The following is a 13,412-nucleotide window of genomic DNA, read 5'->3' as shown; positions in this document are numbered from 1 at the left end:
CTATGCACAATACCAATGACGGATTGAAGTAACATTATAAGAATGGGAGAAATCAGACAGTGTACTGCCATGAATCACAATAATTAAACCTAACAATAAGTAACCAAGTGTGCCTGGTTCATTCTGTATTTTGACTTTAAATTGCTCAGTTTCATTAGCATGCTTGTCTGTACTCAGGTCATTTGACATTGAAGCCACGTTCCCCATGGAGTCCATGCTGACTGTGTCGGTGTACGACTGGGACCTGGTGGGCACTGACGACTTGATTGGAGAGACCAAGATCGACTTGGAGAATCGTTTCTACAGCAAATTCAGAGCCACCTGCGGTATTTCGTCCAACTACTCTGTGTGAGCATCTGTTCGTTTATTTATTCTCTTGAAGTTGCGGGTTAACCGTTACTGTACGAAACTTTAAATCTAACATCTCAGTCAAAGTTCACTCTGTGGAAAATAACACATTTCTATGCTATTTTCACATTCAAAACTTTTCTCTTGACATCTTTGTTATTTATTGATACAAGCCATGGATATAATATCTGGAGGGACCCTATGAAGCCCAGCCAAGTCCTGGCAAAGCTCTGTAAGGACGGCAAGGTTGAAGTACCTCAGTACGGGCCGGGAGGCAAAGTGAAGGTGGCCAATCGAATATTCACGGGACCAACGGAGATCGAGGATGAAAACGGTATTTAGCAAAGAATCTCTAAGATCATCTGACTGTCTTTAATGCTGAATGACCTACCAGTACAAGTGCTTCACTATGGAAATGTTCATAATCCCCATAATTGAAGCCAGATTAATTCTGCATGTACTGGAGTATTTCAAGTTGATTTTCATTGTTTATGATTTCAGCTAAATATATTCAAAATGTAAGATATTTTTATGTATGTATGTATGTATGTATGTATGTATGTATGTATGTATGTATGTATGTATGTATGTATTTCTTTCTTTCTTTCTTTCTTTCTTTCTTTCTTTCTTTCTTTCTTTCTTTATTTATTGTAACGCAAGATTAGAATGATCACAAATAAAGTCTCAAAAAAATTCAAAAGTATTTTTGTTCATGACATATAAACACAAATGTAAACTTGTTTTGTTTATATGTCATGACTGTTGAAATTAAAAAGAAAATATTAACTTTTTATGGATAATCAAATTTCTTGAGACGCATTTGTATTAGAGCAATATTATTTTAAATTGCTCATTACTAGTATATTACTAGTATACTGTGTTGTTTTCATTTTTAGAAATTTGTTTTTCTACTATTTTGTTGGAAATGTTTGCTTTTTAATCATAGAGTTCAACACATCTTTCTCACTGTATGTTGAAAATTATTGTCTTGTTTCTATTTATTAAATTTATTTACCTTAGAAAATCTTTTTAAATTCACAATGTGAGGGGGTGTAAGGGTCAAAAAGAAAATATTAACACAAATCACATGTACAAGTACAATTTAAAAAATATTATATTTTCATGTTTTTACTTCCCCTATTTTTTGGGGTTTTGGTTTTCGCTTTTTGGTTCTGTGCTGATGTCTCAGGTCTGAAGAAGCAGACAGAGGAGCATCTGGCCGTGACGGTGTTGAACCACTGGGAGGAAATCCCACGACTTGGCTGCAAGCTCGTCCCCGAACACGTGGAGACCAGACCGCTGCTCAACCCGGACAAACCCGGGATCGAACAGGTGGGAGGGGGACCAACGTTTTTTTTTCGGGGGGATGTGGAGAACAGAGCCTCCCTTCAGTTGTCAAATCTTCTTCATCTGCTTCATAATTCTTTTTATCTATGGAAGATTAAAAAATCTCCCATCTTCTCATGGTGATTAAATCTACATCACTGTAGATGATCGGTAAGCAAATGGCACTGAGGGCTTTTGTTTTGAAAGCAAAGAAGAGGTTTGGTCCTTGTATCAGGCTGCCATGCCTGTGACATCTCCGATTGTTCACTGTACCTCATTTTATCACTTTAATATTTGTTCTCAAAGTGTAAAAGTTTGTCTTTTGATGAAAGAAAGGAGTTGAAACTACATTTCTTCCTTTTCAATAAATAAATAAATAAAAAGTTAAGCCTTCCCCATCAGAAACATCCCTCCCCCCTGATTTCTCCACCTTGCGTGACACACATCAGTTTGCTAATGACACTGTGCATCTTCCTCTCCAAGGGCCGTATTGAGATGTGGGTGGACATGTTCCCGATGGATATGCCTGCTCCTGGACCTGCGATTGATATATCACCGCGTAAACCAAAGAGGTACCTCCTACCGCGCCGTTACATCTTGTGATAATACCAAAGCAAACATCAATGTGTGCGATCTTTTGAACCGCTGCTTCTGAAGTGTCTAAAGTTCTTGAGTTTCTTCAACAGAATATGTAGTTTTATCCCCAGCTTAATTTTTGGTGAGTCTGTTTGAATAGTTAGCTCTTAATTTGTATGAAATAGAAGTCCAACTCTGTGTGTCCCTTCCTCCCCCCCTTACCAGATATGAGCTCAGGGTGATTATTTGGAATACAGACGAAGTAATACTGGAGGACGATGATTACTTCACTGGGGAAAAGTCCAGTGACATATTTGTCAGGGGGTAGGTACAGCGGGACGGGGCAGCCAAGCCTCATCCCGTGGGTGTGAGCCGTGTGTGGATTTTCTTTTGTTTTGCAGTTAACCATTACTTTTTTTGTTTGTTTGTTTTTGTTTCCATTTTTCTGTGTGCGTGTTTGTGTCGTTTGTGGCGTGTCTTCCTGTCTTCCTGTCTGTCTGTCACCCTTTTCTCTCTCCTCCGGTCAATGCTCTGCTGATGTCTAGCTTTGAGCTCCGTGTTGTTATTTGGAACACTGATGACGTAATACTAGAGGACGATGCTTTCATGACAGGAGAGAAGATGTCTGACATCTATGTCAGGGGGTAAACACACGATACCATCGCATGGCTCGTACAAAAAAACTAAAACAAAAAAATCCCTTCTTTCCTCCTCCTGAAGTTCTTGAATCTTTTCTTTATGGCCCCTTCCTTGTTTTAACTCTTCACCCGGCACGCAACCTCGCTTGTTTCAGACTTTCCTATGAGCACGCTGAGAGCACATGACTCAAGAAAAATGTGAAACGTGATGACCAAACCACATGAAAAACCTGACTCGGCTCATTGATCTGTCATATTTAAAAAAAAATTTTTTTTAAGTCAGATTTTTGCTTACACAGCTGTATCTTAGCCTTTCATTCATCTGGACATGACCAATGTTATTGATGAACTTTAACCTGGTAATTTATGTATTGTATTTTGATCAATTAGAAAATGAAAGGTCCTTAAAGATGTCTCTAGTTAATTAAAATGTTGTTTATTTTTTTTTCCACACAAACAAAGCACGTCTTGTACTAACACTGCAATACAACTTTAACTCCCTTATAGATTATCATTATTCATCATTATTCATTGAATTTTTTTTTGACATAGAAGCATCTTTTAACACATTTCTAAAAACTGGTTACATTGAAAAATGTTTGGAATGTATTTTATCATATCTTATGTTTGAGGTTTTGTGGTTTGGTCTTGCGCTACCATATCTACCAACTTACTATTGTTTTAAATTTTGTTCTAAATCAATGCAAAAACAATCAAAGCATGAATGTGACCTGCACTGTGCGATCACCGAGCACTTTATCAGAAGCACCACATTAATAATGCATAGCTCCTTCTTTTACACTCCCAGGAGCCTCTTTTGTTTGACACTTGGATGTCATGAGGTATTGGAAACACGACTTTGAGCTCTGTCAGCTGCATATCCGAGCTGTCAGTCTCCTGTCCTATCAAGTCTCAAAGGTACCTTGTCAAATTGAGATCCGGTGACAATACAGCCTTTTCAAGTCCAGTGAACTCTTCATCATGCCATTATAACCTGTTTGAGACGACTCCCGCTTGGTGAGATGGTGCATTGTCACACAGTCATCAATACAAACTAGATATGCTGTGTCCATCAGATTGACTGATGTGTATGAGGTTATAGTGTGCAAATACATTGCCTGGCAAACATTGACACCATAACCACCAACTTGGACTGTCCATAGTCACAAAGTTGGGTCATGATTCATCCTATTGATTCCAGTTTCTGAGCCCACCATCTGCAACTTCCCCACTAATGGGAACTTACGGAACCAGACTTCGTTTTGGCAAGTCTGTGTCTGCTGCCGAAACAAATTTCTGTTTTTGGCCGGAACAACCCAACATGAATGTCTAGTTGTCCTGCCCATCCTGCCTCGAGGTTTTGGTATGCTTTGCATTCTGAGACCCTTCCCTGCTCACTGTACTCCATGTAGTAAACAATCTGCGGGCGCAACTTGTGAAGAAACCAGATGGGGGAGGTTTCTGACAGGAGCTTGGGACTGTATGTATCTTTTTACAGTTTGCATTATTTTCTGTAATCTTTCAAAAGAAATCATTATTTTAAAATAAAGAATACTTGTAGAGGTGGACTTTGAAAGTGCTGTTTATTAATTAATTTATTAGGCTTTTATTGAACTGAATGTAATGCAGACCGGGCAAATTAATGCAAATAACATACAGTACATCAGGTACTGTATGTCCATTGGTTTCAGGTCTATATGTAAAGACCTTCCCACCTGGATTCCTCTTTCAAATTAAACTAACTGTCCTTTATTAATTGGACACCACTTTAGCCTCCTATCATGCTTTATGTTACTTCAGCATCAAATAACTGTCAAATACAAAATCTACATCCATTCATCTTTTTAGTATGTGAAGAAAGCTGGACGGACAACAGAAACTTTTTACTGTGTGTTTTACAAAGTCTGATATCAAATCAAAATGTACTTATAGACGATCCGAGGTGATCTTAGAGTTACTGGAGTGACCTGAAAACTCTGCTTTGCTTGGACACACATAATGTCAGTGGCTTTATTTACTGTGAGATATAAATGGATTTTGTCCCCCTGTGATGAAAGTCATGAACAAAAAGGGAGGAATAGGTTACCTCAGCGCCACCCCCCCCAGCTTCAGACTGCTACTGCAATCACTTCCTATATTTTTGCTGTAATGTAACATAAACCATCCTATCCATTGTTCTGCACGCACGGCTATTGAGAGAGCTACACTAAGTCGCAGGTGCTCCGAATAAAGTGCTCAGTGATTGTATGCATGCCAGAATTTTAACGACACTTTTATTTGCAGCTGAGGTTTGACTTTATCTTATTTTTATTATTTTTTTTACAATTTTTTGTGCCTCCTCACTCCCACATCTCTAAATCAAACTCCCTTTTACCTCACCGGGCATCACCTTAACACTTCACTGTAACAAACAGGCTACAAACAACCCTGAACACCGGGTGATAAATACACTCTGACCAGAGGATGACTGTCCCCGTGTGCTTCAAATAGCAAGCCCGGTTATATCATGAATGACATGAGCATAAAGGAGTATAAAGGTTGTTTCAGATGGATCTAATGTTGTGATACAGTAGTTTTGATTCTTCTGTTGAATCCCAGGAGATCAGGCATGTTTTTTTTTTTTACGTCTGCAAACAAGTTAAAACTCTCCAATGCCCTCCAATCAAACCCATCGCAGTTTATCACGTCAGTGTTTTCAAAGCTACTCTAGGCTGACAATAACACTCCGTCAGCTTACATGCAGTGTTTGCTTTTTTCTTGTTATTGGTTATTTTGAGCAGTGAGAGTGCACATTCCCTCCTGACTCGTAAAGCCAGTCTCACTCTATTGTTAGTGGATACAAGTTACAGCCTGCCTGCAAAAACTGGAGTCATTGAAAACTACAACCAAGTACTCCATAATAACATTTTTAGATGAAATAGTCATGAAAATAAAATGGCACTTTTGCAAGTTTTTTTTTGTATGCATGGCTTTGTAAGTGGTGTGAAACTCCAACATCAAATCAGATTTTTATCACTCAACAACAGGTTTGACACGTCATGCACTCATCTATATGAATCTGATTTGCTATTGGGGAGCCACATTCTGTTTTTTGATTGTGACCAAAAAGCATCATCTCTCTTGTTAGCAGACTGGTGTATTTTACTTGTCCTTTGCTCCTGTTTAAACAACTCAAATTTTTATTGATTGACTGACAATCGCCAATTTTTTTCTGACAATTTCCTACATGTTGGACCTTAGAGGTGCATGACTAACAACCCCCCCCCCCCCCCCCCCCCCCAAACCCAAAAGCTAATCTACTCATCACTGCCAAGACTCTCAGCTTTATAACTGATTTCTTTGGCGGCTTCCACAGATGGCTGAAAGGACATCAGGAGGACAAGCAGGACACAGATGTGCACTACCATTCCCTGACTGGCGAGGGCAACTTTAACTGGCGCTTCGTTTTCCCCTTTGATTACCTCATGGCCGAGGAGAAGATCGTCATCTCTAAGAAAGAGTCCATGTTCTCCTGGGACGAGACCGAGTACAAGATCCCTCCTCGTCTCACTCTGCAGGTCTGGGACGCTGACCACTTTTCTGCTGATGACTTCTTGGGTAAGAAAGTTAAGAGGGAAATATTGATCCCAGCGCACATGAAATCCATGTCAGCATGTTTGAATAAGATGGACCACAGCCTGCTGTCGTGTCGCAGCCAAAGCAAATTTTTTTTCTCACAATGACAAAAAAGAAACTGCAAAAGTGAAATCAAGGACAAAGTAGGGTTTGTTGTTAACTCAGCCAAATCAATAACTGGCTCTTGTGAAGTGTGCATAATCTCGCCTAATCTTTGATCTGAGCTGCTTGTCTTCGGCTCAGCCGTCCGTGGTTGGATGATCTGATCAGTCGTCACTGTGATCTGACTGCGTTCACTGCCACCGTTCCCAGGTGCGATCGAGCTGGACCTGAACCGCTTCCCTCGCGGTGCCAAGACAGCCAAGCAGTGTTCCATCGACATGATCCGCAACGAGCAGGAGTTGCCCACCATTTCCATCTTCAAACAGAAGCGGGTCAAAGGATGGTGGCCGTTTGTCGCCCGGGACGAGAACGACGAGATGGAGCTGACGGTAAGACGGATGGGGAGAAGCATGTACAGTGACTGGAAGCACTTTGGAAATAATGTTGAAGTACTCCAAAAGATCGTTGGACATGAGTAGAACATTTGGGTTGAGGAGTCTGACATTTATCACCGCTATCAGTATATTATAGTGGATTTGTGACTGGTGGTTCTAAGAAAAGTGAAGTGAATTTTGTACACCACCATGAACTGAATAGGTGTAAAATGAGAACGGGTTGAGCAAGGATGAATTTTGTTCAGGGCGACTTCCCACCAACTGTCATGTAGAGTAAGCTCCAACTCGCCCTCCAAGGTAGTTTTAACTTTAGTAGTTGGTGAGCTATCGCGAAAGACAAGAGCTGTTGTTTCATTTCTCAGATGACCAAAATTACTTTTGTAAGGTGTCAGAAGAGATGAAAGATTTCAACCAGAATAATATTGTATATGTATGTGTGCCCAGGAGTGGAATTGAAAATTTGAGAAAGACTGTCCAGCATCAAATTTACTTTTCTGGAGGACAGCCTTATACAGTATATTCTCGATGCCTTAGAAATGCTTTGGTAGGAATGATATAGGACATTGAAACAGAAACGGCCATTTAAGCAAAACGTTTAATTTAAACAGCCTCCTGCAAATGAAAGGGGAATGATTTCAAGCAAAGAGAGGTTAGTGCTCTTTCAACATTGATTCCTAGATGACCATAGCCAGAGGGGCTCAGCATGACGGGGATACTGGATTGATTTAATTCAATACCGAAGCATTAATGAAATAGCATTCACTTGTGGAAACATTAACTTTATAACCTGGAAACGAGGCAATTTTCTGGAAAAGAAAATTGGACAAATTGACAAATTGGAATCTAAGACATTAAGGACTAAATCATCCGCGTAAAGGAATAGCTTGAATTCAGTTCCCAATTGAGAAATACCAGTGAATGTTGATGGTAAAGGCTCTGTGGCCAAAGCACAAAGTAAAGGAGATGAAGGATATTCCACAGGACTTTCACCTGTGTCATCCCTGTTGTTTCTATTGTGACTGAAAGTCTCATCTGCAGACCGGATAAGGACATTGAAGTACCGACAATAAAGAATTCCTAAAGCCTGCCAAATTTCTTTGGTTTTTTTCTTTTTTCTATAAGATTACTTTTGATGTTTTCGCTGTGGTTACAGGGTAAAGTTGAAGCTGAGCTCCACCTGGTGACAGCAGAGGAAGCAGAGAAAAGTCCTGTAGGGCTTGGACGGAACGAGCCCGACCCACTGGAGAAACCAAAGTAAGATTCACTGATAATACAAGATGGAACTATTGCACACACATGCACTCGCTCACTGGTTTCACAGTTTGACATTATGAACGCGTGGACATGGAAAAGACACAAAATTGTCGCTTGTACTTTCTCTTCAATTAAATCATTCCTCCGATGCAAAAAGCAGTGCGTTAGAACAAGAGTTATAAATCACCACCAGATTAAATCAACATGAAGAGAAAGTCCCCGACACTGCTTTTTACATTGTCAAAAAGCCACTGTTACACACTCGTTTTTCCTCCCACCATTTCTTCAACTGTCTCCCTGTCTCTCCTTTCTCTTCGTCCCTTCTACCTTTTTGTGCATGTGACCCTCCCTCTTCTCCTTTGCCCTTCCTCCCTCTACTTGCTTCATCTCCATCCCTCCTCCCCCCCCCCCCCCCCTTCTCTCCCTTCTTCCACAAAGTCGCCCGGACACCAGTCTAATGTGGTTTCTGAGCCCTCTGAAGTCCATTCGTTACTTCATCTGGCACAACTACCGCTGGCTGATCCTCAAGGTTCTCGGGATGATACTGCTGCTGCTCATGCTGGGCCTCTTCCTCTACTCAGTCCCCGGCTACCTGGTCAAGAAGATGCTGGGGGCCTGACGCGCTGGTAGCCTCCGCCCCCTCCTGACTGTTTTCTGCTTCTCTTTTTGCCCTCTTTTGCTTCCTGGATCCTCCCGTCCTAACTGTTGCTCTTCAGTTTCCTAGTTTGCTCTTTTTGCTTCCACTTTCTGCCCTGTAGCATTTTAAAACTTGAATATCTGCCATCGTATCTTTACTCTATTTTGTCTCGACCATTTGTGGCAGCCAGTGTTTCGTCATCAAGGATCATTGTTCATCTCATATGTGACTGAGTGTGGTGTGAAAAGATGCAGGCAACAACAAATGCTGTCTTTGTGTTATTTATGTTGATATCTACATGTACACCTATAAGTACGGTCATGTGACAATCAAAAATATTCTACTGCGTTAACCAGCCAAGTGTTTTGTCAGTCTGATTCAATTCTTTCTAACTCTGAGATCAAGTTGTCTTGTTTACACATGCACAGGTAAATATGCACCAGGAATATCATCCAATTCAGTCAGTGGATCAATTCCATAATGCTTTGCCCTGTGATGTTTAGTACTTGTGACACGTGCACAATGATCCACAGCAAACTTTACCTGGAGGAATTGAAGATACATTAAAGCCAGTATTTAAGATGAATTTGTTCACCTCCGGCCTTTCAACTTTTATACTATAATATGTTTAAGAGCAGCGTTGTTTCTTGCATCGATCATGTGTCCCTTGCCACTTTTTTTTTTTAACATCTTGCTTAAAATGTGGTGTGGTGATGTTAGACTTGCACAAAAGCTCAGACACTTTGAAGCAATCCAAGATAAAAAATAAAATAAAAATCCTCAACTATATCACTACCTCTCATCTCAAAAGTGTTGATATATTAATATAATATTTGACTACTATTAATTTTTATTTTCAATGATTACCTTTTTTGTGTAGGTTTTAAATCTTGCCGGTGAACATGGCTACTTATTGAGGAAGATTTCCATGGGTCATTCTCAGCTTCATGCTATAGCAAGTGAACCATGAGAAAGGATCCGAGCTGCAGGCGCTGATCAAAAACTAAACGTGGACTTTATTAAAGAGGACGATTTCTGAAAAGCGTGAAGGAAAACCATAGCCCAAATTAATAAAACAATGAACTGAAACCTGGTATAGAAGGTGGCAGGGCTCAGGTACGAGGACAAACTGACGAACAAAGACGGGGTGAGGCCTGTATACACACAAAACAGGAGAGGGAAAACAAGCCACAGCTGGTATAGTCAGGGTATAATGAGAGAAGACAGTGTGAACAGAAAAGACATAGAGAATGAACTGAAAAGACATGAAAAAGACAAGACATAAAACTAAAGGTTCTTACTGACTACAGTTTCAGCAGTTGTTCAGATTTAAAAGCTGCTACGTGGATTTCATGAGCTTGAATATGACAGTTTGACTGCACAGTGAACCAGAGGTGAAAACTACAACAAGGTACTTCATTATCCAGTACATCGTTCACGCATACCACCATTTCTTTCAAACAAGAAATACACTCATCTAGCAATCGATTGAGCAGTTTCTCTCGTAGCAGTTACTTACATTAGACAGGCTCAATACTGAAGGAGAGGGAGCGTGTGAATGTGGTCGTTATACCACCATGGAGATCTACTCGCTATTGTTTTGCTGCAACGCTGCTGTCACATTGATTGTTACACGGTTTCAAAGATCCTACTGACTGTTAGAAGCTGTGGCTCGTTGCAGGAGACAAAATCACACGGTGTGTGAACTCCCCGAGTCTGCACAAGATCTTTTGGTTTTCTTTACACATTTTGTCACCTCAGGCACTCAAATCTACTTAGTGGGCAGATATCTCATTCTCCCTGCGAAGCACGATTACGCAGTGCATTGAACGATAGTTTGTTGCAGGTTGGTTTGTCTTTCAAATTATGTATATTGCTGACGTTGATGTCATGACAAGGGTACATTTACAATGTATTGCACAGCCCTATTAACCACTTTCAGGGACCTAAGATACGACAACATGACCAGATAAACTACATAAACCAAAACTTGAACAACCCAGGTGTCTCAGAGTAAAAGTACAAGAATCAACTCTGCAGAAACAGTCATTTTTGGAGCTGTTGGTTAATCATCCATCTCTTTCTTTTTATCAACATATCCATCCTTCATATTGGTAATCTTTCACCCTGCGGTGTGTTTTTTTTTCCAAGAAGTAACACGTAGTACTAATGAGTGGATTGTGAGCATGCTGTAGTGTGAAATACGCTAACATAGAAAAAAAACGTGGCTGACTAATCACTAATGCGCTTTCCTTTTCTCTTTTACCCCTCCGTGTTTCATCCCACATCTTTCTCCAACCTCTTTGACGCATCCCTCCATCGTCACGCATGCCCTTTCTCCCCATTTCTTCACTCCAACCCTCCATCTCTTCCATCCAGTCGCCCAGACACCACCTTCCTGTGGTTCCTGAGCCCGCTGAAAGCCATCCGCTACCTGGTGTGCAACCGCTACAAGTGGCTGATCATCAAGATCGTGCTGGCCCTGCTGCTGCTCATCATGGTGGGCCTCTTCCTCTACAGCATGCCGGGCTACCTGGTCAAGAAGCTCCTGGGAGCCTGAGTCACCGCTGGGAGGAGGGAGGACGGAGGAGGAGGAAGAGGAAGAGGAAGAGGGTGGCAGGCCAGATAGGTGTAGAAGGATGGATTCATGAGTTAATTGGGCGGATTGAAGAGGGTTCACCCAAAGAGAGGCAGACAAATGTATAATTGTAATGTTTTCTCCTCTATAATCCATTCTGATCTTCATAATCAGCCCGCCACCTTCCACTCTAACAATGAGACGACGTTCAGACACCATCTGAAATGACTGTTTTCCCCCCCAAACAACGAAGAAATGCTTAACTAACTAATCTGCAACAAATCTGCATCCTTGAACTGACTAAACGGCGATCATTGGCCACACAGTAACCCTTCATCTTCTTCTTTTTACGTGACAGTGAATGTTTCTTTATCTGTTCGAACAGCTTCACCTGTATTTATTATTTATTATTTATTGAGTTTTGATGGGTTCACGGTCAGATGATAGCATGGATGTTCATTTCAAGTGATGCGCTCCCATTACCTTTGGTGTCTGATTCAGATCAAATTAAACAAAATAAAATGATTATTTATTTATTTTTTGGTAACTATTTATTCCTTGACACCATTTAGCGTCGTAATTATCTTACTTGCTAGATCAGGGAAGTCAAACATGCAGCCCGGCCCGCAAGAGGGTCCAAAGAGGCCTAACGGGATGAAATTGCACAGTGTATGATATACACACATTTTTGATAGTTTCTAATTTATTCAATGTTTGATAAGATTACAAACACAAATACGAAATCTACACCTGAACAAGACATGGTGCAAAGTCGCTACAGTCCAAGCTGGCCAGCAAAATTACATTAGCCTCTCACGCGTCCTGTCAGAGTTTAGGAGACGAGTGACAGGACTTCACCAACGGCGGTCGTGGCACAGAGGATCTCAGATTGCATCTTTATTCAGACATTTCAGACTGTTCATCAAATGCTTAAAGATAGTTCTATGGGTTTGTTTTTTAAGTGCACTTGAATAAACACAACTGGAGCGTCCTCTGTTGCTCCTGGTAATCTGGCCCTCTCTCCATATCAGCTGGCATTGCGTGTGGTGTCCATTACCGTGTTTAAAACTTGCCTGTGGTTAAAAATCATAAGCGTTGGACTTTGTTCTTTGTGAACCTGTGTTTCACTGGTGACAGTTGTTGTTTGCACTCAACTTGCCTGTTTTTACAATTAACCTGTGTATTTATGTACGTGTTTCAATGTGTGCAATATTTCTGTTTGTTTTGGCAATTTGAAATAAACTGAATTTCCTGAACTACATCCTCCAAACTGTGAGCTGCTATGCAATTTGATGTTGAGTGGAAACATAAAGCGAGTTTCAGCTGTTTGATTTGGCCTCTGGATTTCTCTTTGGGATAAAGCCCTGATTCGAGGAGACTGCATGTTCTAGCTGTGTGTGTGTGTGGGGGGGGGGCTTTCTAAAGGTCCTGTGAGGTGAATTAGTGACTCTAAATTGCCCAGAGATGTGACTGTGTGTACAAGAATTGTCTCTCTCTGTGTTTATTCTGCATTCAGCTATAGTCATCTGGGATCGACTTCCTTCGTCCCTTACCCTTACATAGTGGAGGAAGCAGTATAGAAGATGGGTAGATGAACTGTTTTGGTTAACAATGAAATGCACATATCACCAATTTTTACTGCGACAGGCTTAAAACGTCTAAAAACCACTGTAGCTGTTCAGGACCTCGGCATATGGAATATGCACAGATGCATATGACAACTACAGGACAGCTTTCTTTGTCAGGAGTTACCAGAGACTCAAGCACAACTTAAAGATAAACTGATCTAGGCTTTAAACTCATCTATGATGTTACACATCTGAAGGACCTGCTTTCTCGTCACTGAGCAAGCAAAGGTGAGACCTCTCATGCACAGAGAGAAAAAAGGATTTCACACTTGTCTGTAAAGTAGTCTGAAGTGAAACTGTTTGACTCGTGCGTCC

The 13,412-nt window shown here is 40.9% G+C and overlaps 1 protein-coding gene across 2 annotated transcripts in view; it reads left to right on the top strand.

Moving 5' to 3' along the window:
• The window catches only part of otofa (otoferlin a), a gene marked incomplete at both ends in the record, with an annotated part of 77,667 nt that extends 66,216 nt beyond the window's left edge, over nucleotides 1–11,451 (top strand). Inside the window, 9 exons of one of the 2 annotated variants that reach the window (XM_080513689.1) lie at nucleotides 178–348; nucleotides 522–682; nucleotides 1,538–1,680; nucleotides 2,158–2,246; nucleotides 2,476–2,574; nucleotides 6,244–6,485; nucleotides 6,816–6,994; nucleotides 8,154–8,254; nucleotides 11,271–11,451. In XM_080513689.1, coding sequence (XP_080369815.1) covers nucleotides 178–348; nucleotides 522–682; nucleotides 1,538–1,680; nucleotides 2,158–2,246; nucleotides 2,476–2,574; nucleotides 6,244–6,485; nucleotides 6,816–6,994; nucleotides 8,154–8,254; nucleotides 11,271–11,451 — 1,366 coding nt within the window. Of the gene's footprint in view, nucleotides 1–177; nucleotides 349–521; nucleotides 683–1,537; nucleotides 1,681–2,157; nucleotides 2,247–2,475; nucleotides 2,575–6,243; nucleotides 6,486–6,815; nucleotides 6,995–8,153; nucleotides 8,255–8,692; nucleotides 8,874–11,270 lie in introns of those variants that run through there. The other variant, XM_080513688.1, reaches the window with a different exon arrangement.
• Nucleotides 11,452–13,412: the final 1,961 nt, after the last annotated feature.

The sequence above is a fragment of the Blennius ocellaris genome (assembly GCF_963422515.1).
Source record: "Blennius ocellaris genome assembly, chromosome: 18".
In the NCBI taxonomy this organism is placed as follows: Eukaryota; Metazoa; Chordata; class Actinopteri; order Blenniiformes; family Blenniidae; genus Blennius; species Blennius ocellaris.
Note: the sequence above shows the minus strand (reverse complement) of the source record. Positions and strands in the feature narration are given on the sequence as shown.